At 43.3% G+C, this 14212-nt stretch overlaps 1 protein-coding gene across 3 annotated transcripts in view; it reads left to right on the top strand.

Moving 5' to 3' along the window:
* Positions 1 to 12663, top strand: part of LOC149941013 (uncharacterized) — a 59938-nt gene extending 47275 nt beyond the window's left edge. For all 3 annotated transcript variants that reach the window (XM_090178066.1, XM_090178067.1, XM_090178065.1), the window contains 9 exons: positions 1723 to 2043; positions 2140 to 2200; positions 6334 to 6591; positions 7853 to 7913; positions 7997 to 8127; positions 8253 to 8431; positions 8553 to 8790; positions 10005 to 11217; positions 11810 to 12663. In XM_090178066.1, coding sequence (XP_090034192.1) covers positions 1723 to 2043; positions 2140 to 2200; positions 6334 to 6591; positions 7853 to 7913; positions 7997 to 8127; positions 8253 to 8431; positions 8553 to 8790; positions 10005 to 11217; positions 11810 to 11924 — 2577 coding nt within the window. In that variant the 3' untranslated portion in view covers positions 11925 to 12663. The remainder of the gene's footprint in view (positions 1 to 1722; positions 2044 to 2139; positions 2201 to 6333; positions 6592 to 7852; positions 7914 to 7996; positions 8128 to 8252; positions 8432 to 8552; positions 8791 to 10004; positions 11218 to 11809) is intronic.
* The last annotated feature ends 1549 nt before the right edge of the window (positions 12664 to 14212 follow it).

Below are 14212 nucleotides of genomic sequence, written 5' to 3'. Positions count from 1 at the left end.
TGCGGGACCCGCATTTGCTAGCTTTTAGAGCCTTCTTTTTGGGGTGTTTAAAACATTTTTTAGGCGTATATTTCGTCGATAGTGTATGAAATGAGAGAGAGATTTTTGGTCGGCGAGCGCGGCGGGGAAGAGGGGTGGCGCGCTTCGGGTTCGCCTCGTTCGGGGGTCTTCGGGAGCGTGTGAAAGGCGCGTACCTACTCAATTCAGGCCACGAACAAGGTCAGAGCCGCTCGCCGTCCACGTGAGCCGCTTATTCGGCGGGAACAGCGCGAGCCCCCTCTTTCGCGGCGAGGGGGGACTTTCCAGAGATGCAGACTACGCCGGAGTCTGCGGCGAGGGACGTTGCGCGCGGGCCCGGCTCGCCGTTGGACGCGTGACGGCCCCTCTCCTCACCCCGAGCCTCCCTTTTCTACTAGAAGATGAGATTCTTTTTCGCCAAGGGATGCTATTTCCCTTTATTTTACATCGCTTAATTTATTCTCCGCGTAGTTTTTTTCATATATATTCCCATTCCGTTAGTCACCCCCGAAAACTTATATTGGCACGAGAAACAGTGCGGAAATGAATTAATTTTTTTACCCGCTTATTTAAAATTTAAATTGGTAAAAAAAATATCCGTAAAATTATCAATTTTATATTAATAATAAGTGATATTTTGTCCTCATATTTTTTAAAGCAAATAAAACGCTTTTACTAAAATAAAATATGAAAAGAGTAAAAAATAAATATAGCATGGTGTTTTTTGTTGGTAGCTTTGACCTTAATTTGAAACATCCACCAGGGGAAAGTATAAACCCAAGTATTTACTCGGAATTTGAGCAAGTGTGGGAAAATAATTTTCTTAACGTATTTAAACCGGGAAACGTTGGTAATATTTTCTCGCTTACTCGCCCAACAAGGACAACCGGTGACGATGGAAGGGAAAAAAATCACTCCAACCTAAACGTACATTAAACTTGTAGAAGGTTTTTCGATCGGTTGGAACCACTAGGCTCACTGGGGAAAAATGCGCTTTTATTATTAAAGTATATCGCGTTGTACGCGTTACGCACGGTGTCAAGTTAATATTTACCCAATATATTTCTACACATTTTTTTCTCTCTTTAATATTAATTGCGTTTGTGTTGGGAATCGTGAGAACGTTGAACCAAACCGAACATTATAGCCGCGATATATGGACAAGGACGGAGAGATATGTCGTTTTGAGGGTCGTAAAAATCGTCGCGGCTTGTGTCGTAATCATTATAATCGCGAATATTTTAAATGCCTTCTCTTATATTACACGAAGGGAGTGGGGGTTCAATTTAAATGTTTTTTATGGCTTTAGGAAATTTGGAAATCTGTATGTTAAAGGAGATAAATAGTTTGAATTTGAAATAACCTTGTTAATTTAATTTGCTAGGATTGTGAGAAAGTTATTAAAAGGCTGTCGGAATTGCTTAATGTTTTCCAATTAGAAAATTACGTTTATCTCAATTAACAAATTTTATCTTTTTTCACTAAGTTCACCTAATTGAAATACGACCCCGTGTATTATTTCGCGTACTTAAAGAGTTTGATAAATATAATTCAGTTTAGCCTCGTATATAAAACACTTTCAACTAGTAAAATTGCGCCGAGAAAACTACTAAATTGTCATACGCTTAAAATAAGCTTACCATTTCGAGGGTTATTTAATATTTGGTCTTAAAACTAATGGTCAATGTAATGTCATTTTGGCAGTCATGTTCCGGCGAGGGCGTGTTCGAGCTTCGCCTCTCTTCCTTCGAGAATCTGGACCACTACCGCGACGCTTTGGGTCAGTGTTGCGACGGCAAAAAGTGTAGCGGAAGTTGTCGGACGTACTTCCGAGTGTGTTTGCAACACTACCAGGTCGACATCGACCCCAACGGAGTATGCACCTTCGGTTCAAAGGTCACGCCTGTCATGGGTAACGACAGCCTGATCGTCTTTCCTCTCACCAACTCCTCCGCGGCCATCGACACCTACCCGCTGTCTTCCTTCCAAAACCCCATCAAGTTCCACTTCGAATTCACGTGGACGGTAAGAACTCGTTACAAATACGACCACGAAATTTGAGCGACGCTTCCAATTATTCCGATATTGACCATTTCTTTCTGTTTGTTTTCTCTTAAACAGGGAACATTTTCGTTAATTATTGAAGCTTGGAACGCGAGAGATGGCGATTCCACACCAACCGGTAAGTCGAGGAAAATTTCCTAATTATTATGATTATTAGGACGATATTTTCCAACCGAAAGATGGTTGCGATAAATGTACGGGGAAAAAGGTTTTAGTAAATACGTGATGATTTTGAGAGGTGAAACTTAATCGTCCTTAAAACAATCGTCCTTTAATTACAATGTATTCGACTAAAAGTACGACTGAATATTCATTCCCTAGTTCAAGGTCGTACGTATCTGGTGAAACTTCGCTAATGCCATCTTTCGTGTTAAATAGCGGTTAAGCGATTTAAATATGCCTGTCGCGTTTTTCTTCGCGACTTTTACGGGATGGAAAAAACCAAAGATGCTTGAGATATCTTTGAAAATTAACCATCGTGGTTTTTTCTTATTCAAATTAGAGATTAACTCTTCTTTATCGGTTTTTTGTAGTCTCGTCAATTATTTAAGCAAATTACATTTTTTCCGTGTGCCGTTAAAAAATAATTTTTGGGAGGAGACGATAGAATTAAATAGTTTTATTTTTTGAATAAAACTTCGCTTCGACGTATTTCGGGAACATCGGCTACCCCACCCTTTTCGTAGAAAATCAGGACAAGATTAATGGGTGTTTCCGAACGTAGGTTTGACCATTCATTGACCACGATTGGACGCGCTTTTTTGACCACCCAAATCTATCGGCGCGTAATGGGCACTTTTCTCTGGGAATTCTCGGGCCGGGCGTGAACTTAATGATGTCCTTCGAGACCATCACTCATAGGTGTCCAGCGTACTTAGGGATTCTCACCCGATCGGGCGTGTGTCCGGAGAACCTTTTCTGACCAACAAAAGAGCTCGGATTTCAATGTCCACCCTGTCTTAGTGTATTTGACTATTTTTGCGCCAGAACGTCGAGAGATTATTGTCAAGAACCTTGATTTATGGTTTACGGTTGTAACGTCTTCGGGGTTAATTTTTGTAAAGTGACTCGCTAAGGCTGTTGCGACCAGCGTGGGGTTTATAATTAGGCTACTTAAATTCTCCGACTGTAATTGAGTTTACCCTCGTTTATTTCAATCTCGAGGAATGGCAGTTGGTGATAAGGGGCGGCTCATCCGTTTTAGTTGCGCTTTAAATTTCCGAGGGATTATCCTTAGAAATATTTCCAGCTCATTTCACGATTTTCCTTGAATATTAAATTATAATTTTCTCTTCAACTCACTGAAAATAAAATTAAACCCATACCCTAACCTAACCGTTCGAACAAACAGAAGCCGTTTTAACCGTAGGCATATTATAATGGGGGGGGGGTGATAGTTAGCTTATAGAGAAAGGAGGGGGTGATGGAGTATATATATAGAGAAAGCGATCTCATTATTTCCGACACTGACTCCATCTGCTGGTTAATATCGGAAGCTTTCCGCATCCCCTTCTTCATCTCTTTTAACAATATTGTCGCCTCAAGGCCAAGAAATAAAGCCACAGCAAAAGATGCGAGGGCAAGGCGGGCAGGCAGGCCGGGGGGGATGATAAAGGTTTGTTTTTTTGGAGCCTCGCGACTACCGCGGGCCGAAGAAGGAGGTAGAACATTTCGAGGATGGAGACCCCGGGGGAGGGGGGCGCGTTGCTAAGGGAATGCCAAAAGACGTTTTGGAAGAGGAAGATGATGGGGGGGATGGAAAAGAAAACTACCGTAGAAAGATAGAGAAAAAAGAGGGGCGGGGAGGGGGGTGGCAAGCTGGTCCCGGACCGTGAGAAAGTTAGTCGGAGAATCGACTGCACAGTAGCCGTCAGCCACTCGCTCTTTTATGAAAAAAAAGAAGAAAATTTGTTCTCTGGCCGAGCCGGCTAAAAAAGAGAGATTTGGCGTACGAGCCGAAAAGGCAAGCCGCTTACCTATCTCCAATAACTTTACGGAAACAAGGCCGCTTCTGTATTTATTTTCCTACGTATAGAAAAGAAGGTTTTGCGGACCATTTTATAGGCTTGTTTTTGTCCCTATGATGGGTTTATTATCGGTTGGAGTGTAGCGAGGTAATTAAATAGCCGAGTAATTTATCGACTTCAGACTTATTTGACGGTATTAAGGATGTTGTTAGACATTTATTTTGTGACAAAGGACATTGACGGTAGTACAAGTGGATATTAACATTTAGTTTTTTTTTAACGCGAACTAGGTCATGATGAGGGTTAAAAAAATAAATAATAGTAAAACAAAATTAACGTATCGTAAAATAATAAATATCCTGCTATAGTATAATCCGTTCTCGTAAAATTAATTCGTTTTAAATTAAATAAAGCCTGAATTAATTATGACGATATCCAATATAACAGTTTCCGTTTTGTCAATTTTTTGCCGCGCTTTTAAAATTTAAGATGAACGATTAGAAAAGGTAAAATTACTTTTTATTATTATTCTTCTCGCCTAAGGGCGGGGGGGGGGGGATTTTTTTGTTGTAAAGTCGGTAGGGATGTGGGGGATTCGAAAAAGGCTCTCTATCTACCTGTATTGTTTTTAAGTCCCTCTCCGAACTATCTGGCGTGTTGCAGGGTCGCTGGATTTTTCTCTTAACGGTTGTATATGGTCAAAAAATCAACCATGCGTAATTCCTAGAGCGGGTTTGTCGGATCGGAAAGCCCCAAAGAACCTTTCATTTTATTATTTTCTACGTACGTTGGCATCTCCTTCTGGAACCTTTTCTTTCAACCTTTAACGTCGCGCCCGACAATTACGTTAAAGCCAGTGACGGGGGGTACGGTCTGTACGGCGGAACCGGTCTTATCTACGATTTCATCTTCATTTTCTATTAATAACGAGGGTGGTGGTATTGTCTAAACTTTCCTCGCCAAAGGGTCGCGTGCGTGGAGGCCTAAAAGAAGTCAAATAAATTTCGCTTTCTGTATAATATATAATAAGGCGAAGCTGAATAATTTGTAATATCATCTATTTCCATATTATATATTTACCGGCATTTTAAACGACCCATTGTGTACCGAATTAATTGAGGAGAAGAGGGAAAATAAAGCGTAAAAAATAAATTAAAAATATAAAATATTTTAAACGTAAAAAATATATATATTTTCGAATGTCGGCGATGCGAATTGATTTTGTAGCTTTGCCCCGAATTTAGAAATTTATTGAAGCGAAGTAAAGAAGAAAAAATGATATATTTTTTTCCTCCATTTAATCAGGACTGACTTCGTGGCGTTATATATATATATATATATTTAATAATAACAGTATATATTAAACGCGACATATGTCACCGATATATTTTTGTCGTACGATATATCCCCACCTCGAAATTAGTCCTCTCTATTCAATATTGGTGCGGGGATAATGGTGGGCAAATTGGTTGCGTGTTCGGCCCTGTTTGGACACGGGATTGACGAGGGCCCCCCCGTGTGAAATAAAATCCTACTGTTTATACAATATCTCATTCATCTAAGCGTAATATATATTATACAATGTTGGGAAAAAATTGTAAAAATATGGTGTCACTTTCGGCGGGGGACTCAACGCGTGGTTCCTTCCATCACCACCAGCGGCGTTGTTAGCCTAATTATTCGCGGCTTTGATAGCTAATAGGTGACGAAGCGAAGTACGCTGAGCGGAAATATTACGTATAGGTTTGGAAAGGGGAGGGGGGCCTTTACTCGCGCTGAACTCGAATTCACTGACATTAAAATATTTTTCTAGAATTGGATGACAGCTGTTTAGATTCCCGGCCTGATAAAATGGCCCCGCGCGAATTTGATATCACGATTTTTTTTATTATCATTTGCAGAAGCGCTAATTTGCATATTTATCTGGATTTTTATAGAGTATAGTTGTCCAAAAAGGCGTAATGTATCGTATATTAGATGGCACTGTAACCATTGCGAGGAATGTTAAGTGGGGATGATACATTATCGATTTCGAAGAATTTTCCTCGTGTATTTTTTGTACCGAGTCGATTAGTATTTAGCTTCTCTTTCGCGGTTTTCTGGGGCCGCTTTTGGAACATCTGACGCAGATGTCTTTCTTTCGCTATCTGTATGGGTTGGATATAGCCCGGTTAGTTTTGATACCTGAGAATGTAAAAAAATATTTAATTGAAACTTATACATTTATTCCGATATAATGAACGTGTCGGAAAATCTAAACCTTTTATTTTTTGGTATCTCCCAGGTCAAAATTCGTCTTTGATCTTTCGTTTGGCCACGCCTCGATGGCTGGACGTGGGTCACAACTGGACGGAGCACGTGAACAAGACGGACCAGGTCAGCCTGAAGTACGCCTACCGAGTCCTTTGCCAGCCCAATTACTACGGCAAGGGCTGCACGTCTCTGTGTCGACCTCGAGACGACAAATTCGGACATTACACGTGCAGCGAGGAAGGCAAAACCGTCTGTCTTCCAGGCTGGAGCGGAGAATACTGCACTAAAGGTAAATATAGTTCGAAACCCATCTCGTTAAACGGAACCGTCCTTTTTTAACCGCTGAAAAGTCGTTACGAATTCGGTGAGCGAAAAAACCTAATTAAATTTTACGGGCATTCAGTTTTCATTTCGATACGGGGTCAGGCGTATGACCTCTCCCAACGGGGTCCCCTGGTAACGCGTGGTACAGTAACCGTCCCTCGATAACCTTTGACTGCCACGGCCCCACCCTAAGCTAGTTTTATAAAATGGAGGGGGGCAGCGGGGTGGATTCGAATTTCAATCCCCCATCTTTTATAATGGGACTTCGTATATAGAAACCCTCTCCAATTTTAGTATCGACGCCAGCAGCTGTCCCGGGACGTGAAGGGACCATCACAATGGTCTCTCCGAAAGGTTGAATCCGGGGTTGCAATAGGAGGGGGGGCAGTGTGGATTTATCCCAAAGAAGTTGTCGAACGCAACAGCTGTAGTATCTGGCCTCCCTCGAAGGGATCTCACCGTCTAGTTCGGCCGCGATACTCTGCGCGCGGACTTCACCCATCCTTCGGGTTCGACCTCCACCGTCGATTGAACTCGGTCGCCAAGAACGCCACTACCACCAGCACCACCACGAGTTGATACGACGAAGATACGGTGGGAATCCAGTGGGAAAAAAGAGCGTATCCGCAGCGGCTAGCCCCTCTGGCGCGGAAGCGCGTTCAGCCAGTTCCTTGGCCTATATGGCCTGGTCTATTCCCCCGTACGAATGGCCTACGTCCGGGGCACGCTCGAATCTTGGCGCATCTGCGTGCTAAGGCGGCCACGTTGTAAACAGAAGGGAAACGCGCACCTCGCTCCCTTTAAAAACCAAATTCGGCCGGGAGGGTGGCGACGCTCCGTCTTGCGAGATTTTGGTCAGAGGGGTTTCCTCTCTTTCCGCTGGTTCCCACGTACCCCACCCCACCCCACCCTTCCGTCCTTTCGCGGGCTCCCCTTTTTTATGACATTTTCATATCCATCTTTACGAGGAAGGATCTTCGACTCCGTTGCGCAACTTCTTTCTCTCGATTACTCTAATGCGCGACACGATTTCGATATTGGCGGCCATCTCGCGAGTTGGTTTTTGCGAAATATTGGCCCGCTGTACCTCGTTAACAAGTAGGCCTAACGTAAAAAGGGTTTTTTTCGCAAAAAGACGCTGTTTTTTTTTAAATCTTAGTAAAATGACTAAATAATTGCTTGTCGCAATTTTGTATTAAATTTTCCCCGTTTTTGTTTCCCTTCAGTGATATGCGCTCCCGGTTGTCACAAGCAGCACGGTACTTGCAACAAACCCAACGAGTGTATGTAAGTATCCTTAAACGTCGACTACGCCATTATTTTACCTTCGTAAAGATTTAGAAATTAAACGAGCTTTATTTTGGTATCAGTTGTAGGACGGGTTGGCAAGGGCGTCTTTGCGACCAATGCATCCGCTACCCGGGATGTCAACACGGCACGTGCAACCAGCCTTGGCAGTGTACGTGCGACGAAGGCTGGGGAGGGCTCTTCTGCAATCAAGGTAGGCGCTCGCCCACTCTTTATTTCTACCTGGCGAGATCATCCCACTCGCTGTCATTAAAATCTGTCGGTTTTTGGCGACCTTTCTCTCAACGTTGGCTCTCTTTTTTTGTTCCTTTCAATCAGATCTGAACTACTGTACCAATCACAAACCCTGCAAAAACGGCGGTACTTGTACCAATACCGGTCAAGGGTCCTACACTTGCGCTTGTCCCGAAGGCTACTCCGGGAACAATTGTCAAAACCGCACCGACCTTTGCTCCACCAGTCACGCCCCGATTTGTCAAAACGAAGGAACTTGCGTCGTAAGTATTTTCCGAATCTCTTTTGACCCAGTCTGTATAGGCTGGCTGGCTTTTAATACTCTATATTTTATTCCCTCTCTAAGTTAATTACGTTTTTTTTTTCCCTCTCTCTCTCTCTCAGAGTTCTGGATCGAACGTATCTTGCATCTGTCCGTCTGGTTACTCGGGGGCTGTTTGCGAGACGAAAATCTTAAGTTCAGCTTGCCGTTCGTCGCCTTGCGCGAATGGGGGCACCTGCATCCCGGCTCCTTACCAGGAGGGCCAAGAGGAAAAGTTCTCTTGCATCTGCCCCGGCGAATACGAGGGAGACGCCTGCCAGAAACAGAAGGACATTTGCAAACCCTCTCCCTGTCAAAATGGTAAGCGTACCACTCTCGCTGACTTTTACCTCTGTCTCCGCCCATTCAAGGTTATCCCGACACTCTACGAACGTTCTCTCTCTCGGGTTAGTCACGAACGCAGTCGCTTTTTTTAAATTTCGAATAATTAATATTCGAAGAACGATTCGACGAAATAATTATTATTGGATTGAGATCATTGTTTTCGGGGATTTCTTTGAAAAGGGCTTTTCTGGGAAATACTTTCTCTCCAAGGGTCATTAATCCATCGGAGTCTCGTCTTTCGCGGTGACGATCAAATTGGCCCCTGCAGGGTGGGGTTCCGTCTTTTTGACTGGCGCGGGGGTCCTCCCAGGATGGTTTAAATTGGGTCCCTTTTGTCAGATTTCGCGTGCGCGATCTTTCGGAAAGAATAGAGATAAAATTAAGTGAATCGATTGAATTTTCTCTATCGTTCGTGGCCCGGGAGAGGCCCCAGGGCCGCTATCCCCACGACGATTATAAAGAGCCAATTTCCATCGCGTTTGTCGTAGAAATAAATTTGATTTCGAGGAGGAGGGTGGCTCGGGAAAAGTCATTTTAAAATCATTGGCGAAGAGAAAGTCTTCGTTCCCCCCCCCCCTCCTGACGACCCTTCAATCTATCTCCTCTCCAGTAACGCCACCTATTGTTGGACTATTGCCAGACAATTTTCCCCGACAACTTCCTTCTGCCGGAATATGGTACCGCGTTAGAAAAGAAGGATCCCGGGACGCGATTGAAAATTGTCGAGAAATAAATAATAGCCACTAGGCCTAACTGTACTTACGCAACCCTCGCACGCTTTAACAATGGGGCTCTTCCAAAGAACTATTATCGAAGAATACTCGCAATTATCCTTTCGACCCCAATTATCGCGTTAAGGGTTGCTATAGACGCCGATCGCCGCGCCATCTACGGCTTAAAGAGCACGTTCTCCATCGAGACGTCGCTGACCCCGAAGACGCCGTGACGCGTTTTGATAAAAATAGGAGATGTTTAGGAGGGGAAAAGGGTTAAGAGGCATTGATTTATTATTGCCCCCACCCCCTCCCGAGTAAGAATGTTTGACGCGTAAAAAGATGAATGACTGTTTTTCTACCAATGTAGATTGATATTTAGTGTACGAGATAAGTGACTTTTATAAGCCTATTTACTCGCTCGTATCTCTTTGGAAATGAGTGTTAAATAGTTCCTCTTTTGGTTTATTTCTAAAGGTGGACGATGTATCGGCCATTCCGACAACAACCACTTCAGGTGCGAATGCCCGATCGGCTTCCACGGCCGCCATTGCCAAGTCAACGTGGACGATTGCGCCGGTCACCCGTGTCGGAACGGAGGGACCTGCGTCGACGAGGTGAACGGGTTCCGTTGCCACTGCGTCCCGGGGTTCACCGGAGACAACTGCCAGCAAACCGTGGACTATTGCCTCTTGAAGCCGTGCGCCAACGGCGGGACGTGCCACGATCTCTTGAACGACTTCCGTTGTACTTGTCAGCCCGGTTTCACGGGCAAAGACTGTTCCCTGAATATCGACGAATGCCGTTCGAGCCCTTGCCTGAACGGAGGCACTTGTCAAGACAGGGTCAACGAGTTCGTCTGTTTGTGTCCTTCGGGCTTCGGCGGCGAACGTTGCGAACTGGGTCCGGGCCTCCTCGGAGGATGGTCGGCCGGACTTCCGCGCGATACCCAAAGTGTCCTCGTGGTCAACAACGATCTCGAGAGGAGCGGCGGCGACGACGGCGACTCGTACCTGACGGACAGTAAGCGGGCCCCGACGGGAGTCGTGGGCCTGTCCAGGCAGATCGGAGAGCCGCGCTCGCCCGACGAAGGACGTTTGAGCCCCGAGCAAGTGGCTCTGGTGGCGACGCTGTCGGCCGCGGTGCCTCTCTTGGCGCTGATCGCCGTCACCGTCATCTTGATCGTGCGCCACCGAAAGCGCCGCGAGCGAGAACGCCACGAGGCGGAAGTGTCGCGCCAAAACAAACTGAACAGCATGAACAATTCCAAGTGCTTCGACAAGAGCCAGCAGATCGTCAATCCGCTGGACAAAGGCTCCTCGTTGGCCGGGGCCGCTCAGCGAAGGACGCTGAAAGTGACGAACGGCCTCGGAGGGCCCGCGTGCCAGGACCCGGTCGGGGTCCACAAAAGCGACAGTTCCTCGTACGGCGTCAACGCCAAGCTGGAGGCGCCGCCTCCCAACAACCACGCGGGTGCCAACGTCATGACGACGGCCACCTTGCAAAGGACTAACAATAAACGAACGAACTTGGACGCGGTCAATAGGTGTCCCAGCGTCGCGAGTGTAGTCCTAAAAGACGATTCGAGTTCCGATTTAAACGCGACCTTACAAAGGACTAATAACGCGGACCGGAAGCTCGACAACTCCGCCAATAACTCCTCTTCGCAGCAACCGCACGCGGCTATCAGGTAAACACGCCATCCCTTCTCTATTGTTGTCGTTACTTACTGTCTTATCCTCGTTCCTCTCGTATCCTCGATTTTAATAAGCTATAATTAACGCGAATTAATCGTAAAACAGCCCGGGGCGACGTATTGTATCCCGTCTAGGAACGTTTCGATTTAGGCGTAGCTGGCTTCTAGAAAGGTTCCGTTGACCAGCGTCAATACGGTTCAATTATTATGTAGGCTCGTCTGGTGTTTTAATCGCGCCAATATCGGGGTGGGGAATCTCGCTACGGATACTTAAGAATCAATTGTTCTATTCCGGACTTAATTGTTCCCCGAATTAAAAGCTAGGATCAGTGGGACAGTAGGCCTTCAAACTTCCTGGGGAAATGAGGCTAAATCAAAAATATCTATTTAAAATGTCCTTTTGTTTTCCTTCCACGTGTTTCGGGATATTTTATAAAGGCCGCGTATAATCGATTTTATACGGATTGTTCTCAAAATTGTAACTAGACAAGTATCGAACGAGTTGGTCGAGACCACTATATATACGTTTCTCTTTACTTAGTTGATTAAGTCTAACCCAATTGTTTTTTTGTTTTTCTTTGAATAGTGAGCCCATGTTCAGGTCAGAAACGCCCAGGGAGGTATGCCCGCACGGTATCTACGTCATCGAAGACCATTATACGTCACAATATGGCGAGGACGTTTTAGCGACGGAAGTGTAAAATTAAACGCTTCGTTTTTTAGGTTTTTTTAAGTGAAAAAAACTTTTCCCTCCTATTTTTTTTGTTCCAAAACTAAGTCCTAATTTATTTAGAGAGTTTTTAAGAAAAGCCAGATAGAAAAAGAAAACTTATACATTTTTGACAATCGTATATAGAAAAAATGAACCTTTTCGTGCCTTGATAAAAAAAGTTTAAATACGAAAACTGTTTCAAATAATGAATTGAAAACCAGTTTTTTAAAATTTTCTCGACAGTTTTTTATTAAGTTCTTAGCATGTTTAATTGTTATATTTATGAACTTTTGTTTTAATAATTTTTTTTTGGAAAAAAGCGTTAAAAAGTTTTAACGCGTTTTTTTAATGTAGTTCTTTTAAAAAAAAGGAGACCAAAGATTTGAGAATGTATTTTGTGATCGTTCGATTAATATTATTCAAAAAGTACAACAAGTCGAAAAAAATGTACTTAAAAAAGTCCTTTTAATTATTTTTTAATTTCACGTCAAAACTCGAAAAAAACGAGAGATTTTTTGGTGTTTTTGAACGTAAATTGTATAAAACAAAAATCGACCTCCGATTTATTATGATAAAAACACAAAGTAATTTAATGTTTTTCGTCCCAATTATTTTGTACATAGAACCGTGTATATTTATAAAAAAAAATGAATTTTCTTCCAAGAATGAAAGAAAAATGAATTTGTACAGAAATTGACATTTCTCGCGAGCCGTATAGTCATTATCGTTTAAAAATAAATTTATGAGCAAATTATTTTTGCACATAGAAAATTAAAAAACTACTTTTGTTATTTTAAAATTTAAGCTTACAATTATTTTCCATATTTGTAGGCTTATATACAAAGCTCGACTTGAAACAGTTTACCATCGTTAATTTTGGTACTGTGTAAAATAAGTGAGCTAAAATTAATCATTATTGCTCAAAAATCTTAAATATTTCGCCAAATTCTAACAAGAAATTTAATGTTGTAAAACATACAAACTCTCACAATTAAAAAAAATGTTAACAAGTTAGGAATGCATCATCAAAATTTCAGTTCTACCCCATTTTATATTAATTTAAAAATAACTCTATAAACGACTTCCTAGCAGTTAAAGAATATACTGATAGACTGGTAAAGTCACCTTTAAACCAATAAGCTCCAAAATTCCCACAACCTTCCCTCTTTTAAAGCCCAATTAAAAATTCACATCGCGTTCTCAATGTTGTCGTGGAATCTCGCTGTGACAATTGGGTGCTAATTTCGGTAGGAACCAACCCTTCCCCTCCTTGGACCCCTTCGCTACCCCAAAATAAGCTTGTCCAAATTGCCGAACCCAATGGGTCAATGATACTTTCCAATTAACAAGATTAAACGACCGAAAAAAAAGGTTCTATTCGAAATCTACAGTAGCCGTTTTAACTTAAACAAAAGCCCGTAGCCTCAACTATCTTCGATATCTACGTAAGTTAGAAGCTCTGGTTTTTTACAGCTATGATTATCTTAAAAGCCGCGTAAAAATGGCCGAAAAATCTGGTCCCTTAAATTTTCTTGATAAAACGGTCCCCCCCCCCCCCTTAAAAATAGAGAAGAAGAAAAAGCAGTGGCGGCCCCTAGTGGCAAAACTTACGGTAACTAACTTTTCTTTCTGCCTGACTGAATGTCGTGTCCCCTGGCCGAATACAGAGAAAGAAAAAAGTTTTTTAAAACGAGTTTTTCCTTCCGGTCATTTAATTTTATAATTCAAACCCTCCCTTCGCGTCTAGGCTGTAATCTCTTCTATGAAAAACTGGTAAGCGAGAAGAAAACAACTATCTAATAACCAGTCTTAACGCAAATTACGCGAACCGTTTTTTTTAGCCCCCTCTATCGGTCGCTGCCGATGATTTTTGCAGCGCGTACGATACTCCTCCCGTCTTTTCTAACGTCATTGATACGACGCTGAGGCCAAGGTTTAGGGCTATTTGGATATTCGTTTCGTGTCAAGAGTGGAGCGGACAGGTGTTTGAACCCCGCGGCCCGCCATTTCCTGTCGGGTTTTTGCTCTGGCGCTTTTTAAAGATCTCCCGTTTTCTTTTTTAAAGGGCCCGACTTTGCCAATAGGCTCTTACGTCTTAGAAATCGAGATGTGGCACCCAAGTTTCCCATACGGTTCCTACTCCCTTTCGTTGTCCGCAAATCACGTGACAGTTGGGATAAAAAGTCTATAGCAAACCCGTAACTTACGTAGAAATATTAGGCTTTCGGCGATTTCATCCTTAGCTTACGTATTGGTATACCGCGGGAATCACCGTGA

This window comes from Leiobunum rupestre, chromosome 6 (assembly GCF_980474605.1).
Source record: "Leiobunum rupestre chromosome 6, qqLeiRupe1.1.hap1, whole genome shotgun sequence".
NCBI classification, from domain to species: Eukaryota; Metazoa; Arthropoda; class Arachnida; order Opiliones; family Sclerosomatidae; genus Leiobunum; species Leiobunum rupestre.
This window is presented reverse-complemented; position numbering and strand designations above follow the sequence as displayed.